General features: G+C 42.8%; 1 protein-coding gene across 3 annotated transcripts in view; it reads right to left on the minus strand.

Annotated features, from left to right (window-relative positions):
- Positions 1–8,905, minus strand: part of mib1 (MIB E3 ubiquitin protein ligase 1) — a 90,220-nt gene extending 81,315 nt beyond the window's left edge. For all 3 annotated transcript variants that reach the window (XM_029725293.1, XM_029725292.1, XM_029725291.1), the window contains exons 1-2: positions 7,828–8,905; positions 7,137–7,308 (exon numbers count right to left, since the gene is read on the minus strand). In XM_029725293.1, coding sequence (XP_029581153.1) covers positions 7,137–7,308; positions 7,828–8,056 — 401 coding nt within the window. In that variant the 5' untranslated portion in view covers positions 8,057–8,905. The remainder of the gene's footprint in view (positions 1–7,136; positions 7,309–7,827) is intronic.
- Between the last annotated feature and the right edge of the window lie 2,332 nt (positions 8,906–11,237).

The following is an 11,237-nucleotide window of genomic DNA, read 5'->3' on the forward strand; positions in this document are numbered from 1 at the left end:
CAAATGAGATTCTCTGGTGTGATGAAACCAAGATAGAACTCTTTCGCCTGAATGTCAAGCATCACGTCTGAAGGAAACCTGGCTCCATCCCTACGGTGAAGCATGGTGGTGGCAGCATTATGCTGTGGGTATGTTTTTCAGCGGCAGGGACTGGGAGACTAGTGAGAATCGAGGCAAATACAAAACAGTGCAAAGTACAGAGAGATCCTTGATGAAAACCTGCTCCAGAGCGCTCAGGACCTGAGACTGGGGAGAAGGTTCACCTTCCAACAGGACAAAGACCATAATCACACAGCCAAGACAACGCAGGATTGGCTTCGGGACAAGTCTCTGAATATCCTTGAGTGGCCCAGCCAAGCCCGGACTTGAACCCGATCGAACATCTATGGAGAGACCTGAAAATAACTATGACGCAACACTCCCCATCTAACCTGACAGAGCATGAGATGATCTGCAGAGAAGAATGGGAGAAACTCCATAAATACAGGTGTGCCAAGCTTGGAGCGACATACTCAAGAAGACTCAATGCTGTAATCGCTGCCAAATGTGCTTCAACAAAGTACTGAGTAAAGGATCTGAATACTTATGTAAAATATTTTATTTCCGTTTTTTATTATTAATAAATTAGCAAAAACTTTTTGGGCATTGTGTGTAGATTGATGAGAAAAAATTCTATATTGTTTAAATTGTAGTTAAGGCTGTAAAGTAACAAAACGTGGAAAAGGTCAAGGGGTGTGAATACTTTACGCAGGTGTGTATTTGGAAAAGTATAGAATGCATCATGTTTTTGTCTGCTCCGTAGCATTGTTATTACTTGACCGATGAGGCACGCATCCAGTTTATGCTTCAAAACCAACTTTATAATAGATTATATTTTACTCAAAATTCCATGACTTACTGTAAGGCATTGTTTGCTGCCTCCACCCATTCGGGATGCACTGTTTCAGGTTTCAAATACTCAATATAAAAGTTACAAATAAAAACTGACAACTGTAACTAAGGCTGTCAACACAATCAATCTAGCAAGGGCAATGATGACAAGACCGTCATAACGTGGCAAATAGGCAAGCGCACATGTCAAACAAGGCCCACGGGGCGAATAGGACACAAAAGCGAGTATAAATGAGTCAACAGTTGAGTCATCTACTTTCTGAAATTACAGCCTGATGCGCTTGCATCTGTGAATTGAACTTCAAATTAAGCTGCTTTTGTGTGTCCCGTTTACAGTGCGCAGCGGTGGGAAAGTGTACAGACACATGCCAGAGTCCTAGCTAGGCTACTAAACTGTTGCAGTCTGGCTTCGGTTTTTAAAGCTTGACAATGAATAACCAAAAAACAAAACCTGCAAACCATCCAAAGGAGAAAAATGTAGGCCTATTACAGGAACATTTGAGCGGTAGCCTAGGCTGGCAACTCAACTACAAGACATTAGTGCTGCATTCAACTGCACCGGTGATCCATGTAGTGCAAACAAATGAAATCATGTTTTAAGTGACAACATATTGCTTCGTTTTTGTTCTTTGGAGTTATTAGGGTCGCAGCATATTATGCACATCTGCAAGCATAGCAGCAAAGACAAAAAGTCTTTGGCTTGACAAAAAGTATTTATCCCTTTTGTTTTAATATGTTAAAATGATATATACAGCATCCATATGTACATAAGTGCACACTATAAAGTTAGCACATTTTTTGGTCAAATCAAATAGGCTATATTTGGCCCGCTAGCTGCTGGGAGGATGTCATGAAATTGGAGTTGTTGAGTGACCAACTTTTTCACTCATATCGTTTCTTTGGTGACTACAGCTAGAGATGCAGGTGTCATTTGGTTAGCTAGCAAAAAAGCTATGGTGAACTTGAACGACTTATCCACAATTAGCGTCTGTCTTAGATGTCAATCAAACGCATTTGGCATCGATAAAATGGGCGGGCAGGGAAGTACACATTCAGTTGTCAAAACGTGGGTTTAGACAAGCATGCATTGGCAAGCACGCGGCAGAAGGATGAGCAGGCTACTACTCCCCAACGTTTATCAGTTCAATTGTGACAGCCAAATAGCTGAAAAGGTTTGAAAGGGTTTATTTAATGTTCCCTTGATAGATTTTAGCTCATCTCCCTCTGGCTAGCATTAGTTGTCGATCTTAATGTTGTTGATGGCCCTGGGTCTGAACCCCGCCCTGTGCAACTGGGTCCTGGACTTCCTGACAGGCCACCCCCAGGTGGTGAAGGGGTGAAACAACACCTTCACTTCGCTGACCCTCAACACTGGGGCCCCACAAGGGTGTGTGCTCAGCCCCCTCCTGTACTGCCTGTTCACCCACGACTCCAACTCAATCATCAAGTTTGCAGATGACACAACAGTAGTAGGCCTGATTACCAACAATGACAAGACATCCTACAGGGAGTAGGTGAGGGCCTGGAAGTGTGGTGCCAGGAAAACAACCTCTCACTCAACGTCTACAAAACAAAGGAGCTGATCGTGGACTTCAGGAAACAGCAGAGGGAGCACCCCCTATCCACATCAACGGGACTGCAGTGGAAAAGGTGGAAAGCTTCAAGTTCCTCGGTGTACACATCACTGACCAACTGAAATGGTCCACCCACATAGACAGTGTGGTGAAGGCGGTGCAACAGCGGTTCAATTTGGCTTGGCACCTAAAACCCTCAAACTTTTACAGATGCACAATTGAGAGCCTCCTGTCAGGCTGTATCACCGCCTGGGACAGCAACTGCACCGCCCGCAAACGCAGGGCTCTCCAGAGGGTGGTGCGGTCTGCACAATGCATTACCGGAGGAAAACTACCTGCCCTGCCCTACAGCACCCGATGTCACAGGAAAGCCAAAAAGATCATTAAGGACAACAACCACCCGAGCTACTGCCTGTTCACTCAGCCATCATCCAGAAGGCAAAGTCAGTACAGGTGCATCAAAGCCGGGACAGAGACACTGAAAAACAGCTTCTACCTCAAGGCTGTTAAATAGCCATCACTAGCATCGAGGCTGCTGCCTATATACATAGACTTGAAATCACTGGCCACTTTAAATATGGAAAACTTGTCACTAATGTATCTTAGTCTATGCCACTGACATTGTTTGTCCAAATATTTATATATTCTTAATTCCATTCCTTTAGATGTGTGTATTGTTGTGAAATTGTTAGATATTACTTGTTAGATCTTACTGCACTGTTGGAGCTAGAAACACAAGCATTTCACTACACCCGCAATAACATACAGTGGATATAAAAAGTTTACACACCCCTGTTAAAATGCCAGGTTTTTGTGATGTAAAAGAATGAGACAAAGATAAATCATGTCAGAACTTTTTCTATTGTTAATGTGACCTATAATGTGAACAATTCAATTGAAAAACAAACTAAAATCTTCAAGGGGGAAGAATGAAAAATAAAAACCTTACAATAACCTGGTTGCATAAGTGTTCACACCCTCTTATAACTGGGGATGTGGCTATGTTCAGAATTAACCAATCACATTCAAACTCATGTTAAATAGAAGTCATTACACACCTGCCATCATTTAAAGTGACTCTGATTAATCACAAATAAAGTTCAGCTGTTCTAGTAGGATTTTCCTGACATTTTCTTAGTTGCATCTCAGAGCAAAAGCCATGGTCTGCAGAGAGCTTCCAAAGCATGAGGGATCTCATTGTTGAAAGATATCAGTCAGGAGAAGGGTACAAAAGAATTTCCAAAGCATTACATATACCATGGAACACAGTGAAGACAGTCATCATCAAGTGGAGAAAATATGGCACCACAGAGACATTACCAAGAACTGGACGTCCCTCCAAAATGTATGAAAAGACGAGAAGAAAACTGGTCAGGGAGGCTTCCAAGAGGCCTACAGCAACATTAAAGGACCTGCAGGAATTTCTGGCAAGTACTGGCTGTGTGCTACATGTCACAACAATCTCCCGTATTCTTCATATGAATGGGCTATGGGGTAGGGTGGCAAGACGGAAGCCTTTTCTTACAATGAAAAACATCCAAGCCCGGCTGAAGTTTGTAAAAACAAACATCAAGTCCCCCAAAAGCACATGGGAAAATGTGTTATGGTCTGATGAAACCAAGATTGAACTTTTTGGCCATAATTCCAAAAGGTATGTTTGGCGCAAAAACAACCCTGCACATCACCCAAAGAACACCATACCCACAGTGAAGCATGGTGGTGGCAGCATCATGCTTTGGGGCCGTTTTTCTTCAGCTGGAACCGGGGACTTAGTCAGGGTGGAGGGAATTATGAACAGATCCAAATACCAGGCAATTTTGGCACAAAACCTTCAGGCGTCCGTTAGAAAGCTGAAGATGAAGTTCACCTTTCAGCACGACAACGACCCAAAGCACACATCCAAATCCACGAAAGCATGGCTTCACCAGAAGAAGATTAACGTTTTGGAATGGCCCAGCCAGAACCCAGACCTGAATCCAATTGAACATCTCTGGGGTGATCTGAAGAGGGCTGTGCACAGGAGATGTCCTCGCAATCTGACAGATTTGGAGCGCTTTTGCAAAGAAGAGTGGGCAAATATTGCCACATCAAGATGTGCCATGCTAATAGACTCCTACCCAAAAAGACTGAGTGCTGTAATAAAATCAAAAGGTGCTTCAACAAAGTATTAGTTTAAGGGTATGCACACTTAAGCAACCAGGTTATTGTGAGTTTTTCATTTTTCATTTTCCCCCCTCAAAGATTTCAGTTTGTTTTTCAATTGAATTGTTCACGTTATAGGTCACATTAAAGGTGGAAAAAGTTCTGACATTATTTTTGTCTCATTATTTTACATCACAAAAACCTGCCATTTTAACAGGGGTGTGTAGACTTTTTAAATCCACTGTATGCTAAACACATGTGACCAACAAAATTTGATTTGATGATGTAAAGTCGCACTATTGCTACTGCCTGTAAAGACAGAGTCCAGTTCAAAGTGAATGATAGCCCGTGTGGCAAATGGCTTATTTGCATATAGGCCTACTGTAGCCCTGGTTGGCTATGGTGCCCCAGTCTGCGTAGGCTCCGGTCCTGAACAAGACAAACCTTTTTATTAGGTATTATTTGCTGCAGCGTCTATTAATTGTCCAATCGCACGGCCGCTTTCCCACTCTATATTGCTATAGAATTTTTACAAATGCCGTACCATGTTATTCCCCAACTTTCTATGAATTTATGAAAATTACCTTATCTAAGTGCTCGCTTGTCAGAAAACGTTAAAAAAAAAAAATTTTAAACTATAAGTGCCTTTCTTCCTTGGGGTGTATATGAACAGATTTTTATAAATGTTTATGTTGACAAAATGCTGTCAGTTCCACTTTAAATGGTACTTGGTCAAGAGAGAACCCACAGACTCATAAATAGCCACAGACTGCAGACAGACAGTGAAAGAATTTAATGTGGCATAACAAAAAAGTCCATCATGCCTTCAGTTTAGAGCAGTGTCTGTGGGGGGGATGGGGACAATTAACAGTCTCAGGGGAACTGAAGTCACACGTCGTTGAAAGGGTGCCAGCGGTCTCGCCATGCATTTGGTTTGTCCCTTTGGATCTAATAAAGGGCCTGAAGCAGTTGGAGGGACTGCTAAAGCAAGAAAATATATTCACTGTATGTAATAATGCAATAACATGTCCTGGTTGCATTCTCTGCACATTATGTTTCAGTCAGTTCATTTTGAAAACCACAGAAATACACTAATTGTTGTTTTCATGAACTAACTTTTCAGCTCCTTTTGTTATTGGGGGTGGCAGGTAGCCTAGCGGGCCAGTAACCGAAAGGTTGCTAGATCGAATCCCCGAGCTGACGAGGTAAAAATCTGTCGTTCTGCCCCTGAACAAGACAATTATCCCACTGTTCCTAGGCCGTCATAGTAAATAAGAATTTGTTCTTAACTGACTTGCCTAGTTAAATAAATGTCAAATAAAAAATGATTTCAGACTTTTACATTTCTGCCCTATCATAACCATTGAGGTACAATATGAACTGGAGACTGAGTCCAAGATGTCAGACCGATGTTTTCAAGGTAATCTACTCATCTTCACATACGACGATTCATACGGGTTGCATCCGGTTTATACGGACCAACATCACATGCGTACTAGCACGACTTCCCTGTAGCTCAGTTGGTAGAGCATGGTGTTTGCAACACCAGGGTTGTGGGTTCGATTCCCACGGGGGGCCAGCACAGAAAAAAAATTAAAAATTGTATGAAAAAATGTATGAAATTGTATGAAATTTATGCATTCACTACTGTAAGTCGCTCTGGATAAGAGCGTCTGCTAAATGATGTAAAAAAAAAAAAAAAGAGAAAAAGACTTCGTAACGTCATCCAAAAACAAGGCAGACATTGGATGAAAATAACTATAAAATGTTAATATCCTCGGCTGTGAGTGATGGGAAAAAATTTGGCCTCAGCAACAACTATTTGAATAATTCCATTGATGTTTTGCTCACAAAGGTGATGAATAAAGTGTCTAATTAGTCATTTTCAAATCAGACTTCTCTATGTAGCCATCTATGGAGCAGAACTGTCGGAGCAGTCGAAACCGTGCTTCTTGACCGGAATCCTGGCCCCTTGACCATAACATTCTCAAGACAGGTTTGTTGTTATGATTTGGCATTTTATGCAATTGTGCTTTGTCTTTCATTTGTAAATCTTCTATGGAAGCAGATAAAGACAGACATGGCCAGTAACATGGGATTGGCTGAGGCCCCAACAACATCGCTGCTTCTGAAATAGAGTCTGAGCAGTCGCCTGGCAACAGAGAGCCATGATCGGTGGCCACATGTTGAGTCTGCCTACAAGGCTGGGCTCAGGCACCACTTCTCAAATGTCAGAGAGAGAGACCGCCAGGGAGAAACAGAAAGCCGCAAAACAGAGAGTAAAATCGGTGGGTCCCTCAATATAATCAACCAACGGATGTAGATTAGAATTGTTATCATTTAAATCATCACTAAAACCATAGAGTTTGTGGGGCTGAGTTGACAAAGCATCCCTACACATTGGTTCCGCGTCGTCTTTATTGTGGTCACACTGCATAGATAATCAGATCTCACACTGAGTAACATGACTGCATTGAAGTTGACCCGGAACGTAATCATTAGCTTCACAGGGCAGCTGACAGTACTCACCTCTCGCTGCCTGGGGTGGTGATCCTGTAGAAGCGGTGTCGCAGGTGGTGCTTGTCTCCGTGGTAACAGGTGGTACAGAGGTCATAGTTGGTGCACTCCGCACACTTCCAGCGGATACCGATGATAGGTTGCTGACGGCAGGTGTCACACATGGTACCGTCATGCTTGATACCTGAGAGGGAGTAGTAACGAGGCAGTTAGTCACATTTTTGCTGGGCAGCAGGTTGCCTAGCGAGTGGAGCAGGGGTCTAAGACTTCTGCCTGTGTGTCTGCTAAATGACTCAAATGTAAATGTTGGAGGTGTCAAGTGTGAAGCAATGATGCCTCTGCCCGCAGCTCTGGGGCCTTTGAATTGCCATCTTCATGCTGTACCATCGTTCATCAACACAAATAAAAGTAAGCATACAGTACACTAGGTCTAAATACTCAGAGGGAGATGTTATTCACAAAGCTTGCTTTGATGAAGATATCTTACGTAGTCATCCTCACGTCTAACTCTCTAGATGTCAATCAAACTCAACGTGCTCCATGTAGCACGCTTGATGCATTGCAATAACTTGTAACGTGGCGGTATGCCAAACAACCGTGTACACATCAACACCCAAATGCATAGGCTAATTGAAACAAATTATTAACAAAAACAGGACATACTATATGTTTAGCGATCACAGAACCAGCAGGGCAACATTACCTGTGGGAGCACTGTCAAATATCCTCACGTCGTATGCACCAGAGCACCGGTAGTTGGCCGCAGTCCCGTTATCCCAGACAACAACCACTTCTTCCGGACTTTCGAAACTCCTGACGGTGCCGACATGTCCCTCTCCACCATCCTGTTTTCCCCATTTCCAATCGGGTCCACGGATCACTCTCGCACCAACTCCTTCCATTATCACACGGTTATTCCTGCCAGTAGTCATTTACGAAAAGGTCTCGCAAATAACGTAACACAAAAAAATATAGCCAACTAGCAGGATATGCTAAGTAGCTAACTACCTGTGTTTAGCAGGATAATTTTGAGAAGCAAAACTGTTCTGTTGTCCAGAAAAACACAATTTAGCAATATCTTGTTAGCTTGCACGTTACGTTAACTAGGCTAGCCTGCTTGCGGTAAAGTTCCAAAACAATATAGCAGACACAAGCTAACAGTTAGTTGCAAAGGCAAATATACATTGCTAGTGAAATGTATCAAACGTTCAGTTAGCTTGCTTGATAAAACAACGCGTTGTAATTGAAATCAAAGCCAAGCTAACTCACTAACGTTAACTGTTAGCAAGCTAGCTTTGCCAACTAGCAACTGCCAAACATTAGCTACCAAAGTAAGCTGTTGAATGGCACGCACTTTCCCCTCCACAAGCTGTTCGTCTGCAGTGTTATGGAAATAACTGGTATGTCTCAGTATCCCCTTTCATGTGCTTTTCGTCCCAAGAGCACAAGGCATTGTCACCCCAAGAGCGTGTAAAGTAGCCACATCGTCACGAAATGGTATACCGTTATTAGCTAGCTAGCTATTTAGTTAGCTAGCTTGTGCCTCTGCAAGAATGCCACCTCCACAACTTAACGTTAGACCACTAGCGTACATTCGTCCTTTTTGTTGCATAAATTATTTCATTCGTAGGTACGTTTATCCTATGTATTTGATGTATGTCTGAAATGTATTTATTTTGTCAAATGGCTCGCAGAAGTAAACTCAGTATAAACGCGTCGCCATTATTGTCAATATACCAAGCAGACGGTTTACCACAGATAAACAATGAGACAGATATTTCACTGGATGTATAAATGTGAAGCATCCGCTTGGTGTTTTCTCTCACTACCAAATGTGGTAGTGAGAGGAAGCCCACTGGCGTGCGGTGGGAGAACATGGAACGAGATGGCTTTTGGCCGACATTCTGCACATTATATCATCATGAAACCTTTGATCTCAATACAGTTTTCTGTTCCCAAAATTATAATCTGTTATGAAGAGTGGACTAAGTTTTGTAGACTTTGTCACTGGAAAAAATCGCTGTTTAGAAGGAGTGCAAAGGCGAATTAAGTTACTGCACACGAACACTTCAGAGTAGGCGTTCCCTAACGGAAATATGCAGATAAAGCTAGAACACGCCAATAGGATCTCGCTAGCTCGTGCTTGGCTCTGCCCACCTCCTGGCTTGTTCTGCACACTATGACTCATTTGTTTCCATTGGAAACGACAAGGCATATGCGTATCTTGGTTTAGTTGTAAAAATCTTTGTGTTGACGACGAAGATGTTTGGTTTGGAAAGCGAGGGTTTTGCCGCGTTCAAACACTGGTAGGAACTAGGAAACTCGGAAATATTCGACTTGCCGATTTGTTGTACACGGCACGTGTATAACTACAAAAATATAAAGTCTGACGTTTCTGCGTTGTCTAGTTCCGACTAGCACATGAACCCAGCAATAGGCAAGCTCAAGGGGTAATTTGACAAAGCGCAAGGTGGGGCAATTTGTTTTGTCGAAAATGCAACATGCAAATGTTCTCAAAATGCAAAACAAGGAGTTTTATTACCTATTTCATTGAATGCATTCCTCCAATTTCTTCCTAAATGCATTTCCTCTGTTTTAGCCTGATGTAGTTGCACTCTTTGTAGGACTATGATTATGAAGCAGCCTAGGCATATGATATACACTTCCCAGTATATCAGGTAAACCATCCTGTTCATGAAAATAGTATGCTCTTACAGACAGTGAGTCATGTGGCCGTGGCTTGCTATATAAATGAGGCAGACAGGCATTGAGGCATTCAGTTACTATTCGATTGAACATTAGAATGGGCAAAAAGAGTGACCAAAGCGACTTTGATCATGGCATGATCATAGGTGCCAGGCGCGCCGGTTCCAGTATCTCACGCACGACAGTGTCTAGTGTTTACCGAGAATGGTGCTACAAACAAAAAACATCCAGTGAGCGGCAGTCCTGTTGGCGAAACAGCTCGTTGATGAGAGGTCGAAGGAGAATGGCAAGAATTGTGCAAGCTAGCAGTCAGGCCACAAACAGGCAAATAACAGTGCAGTACAACAGTGGTGTGCAGAACGGCATCTCGGAACGCACAAATCGTCAGTCCTTGTCACAGATGAGCTATTGCAGCAGACGACCACACCGTTTTCCACTCCTAACAGCTAAAAACAAAAAGAAGGGTCTCCAGTGGGCACGCAATCACCAACACTGGACAATTGAGGAGAGGAAAAACATCGCCTGGTCCGACGAATCCTGGTTCCAGTTGCGTCATGCTGATGGCAGAGTCAGGATTTGGCGTAAGCAGCTTGAGTCCTGGTGGCGGTGTGTGGGCAATGTTTTCCTGGCAAACGTTAGGTCCCTTAATACCAAATGAGCAACGTTTCCATGCTCTGAAGAATTCAGGCTGTTCTGGAGGCAAATGGGGGTTCGACCTGGTACTAGATGGGTGTACCTAATACTCTGGCCACTGTGTGTGTGTGTGTGTGTGTGTGTGTGTGTGTGTGTGTGTGTGTGTGTGTGTGTGTGTGTGTGTGTGTGTGTGTATAATCATGTTGTAACCAAAAAAGTGCAAAACAAATCAAAATATATTTTACATTTGAGATTCTTCAAAGTAGCCACCCATTGCCTTGATGACAGCTTTGCACGTTCTTGGTAGCAGCATCAAGCTGTGGGGATCTTTTTCAGCGGCAAGGACTGGGAGACTAGTCAGGATCGAGGAAAAATGAACGAAGCAATGTACAGAGAGATCCTTGATGAAAACCTGCTCACCGTCAATTTCTCCCCCAATTGCTCAGTTTGGCTGGGCGGCCAGCTCTAGGAAGAGTCTTGTTTTTGTTTTTTTTGGAAAAAGTCAAGGGGTCTGAATACTTTCTGAAGGCACTGTGTGTGTGTGTGTGTGTATGTATATATATATATATATATATATACACACACACACACACACACACACACACACACTCTGTTCAAAAGTTTGGTGTCACTTAGAAATGTCTTTGTTTTTTGTTCCAACAATTGTTTACAGACAGATTATTTCACTTATAATTCACTGTATCACAATTCCAGTGGGTCAGAAGTTTACATACACTAAGTTGACTGTGCCTTTAAACAGCTTGGAAAATTCCA

This window comes from Salmo trutta, chromosome 31, assembly GCF_901001165.1.
Source record: "Salmo trutta chromosome 31, fSalTru1.1, whole genome shotgun sequence".
Lineage (NCBI taxonomy): Eukaryota > Metazoa > Chordata > Actinopteri > Salmoniformes > Salmonidae > Salmo > Salmo trutta.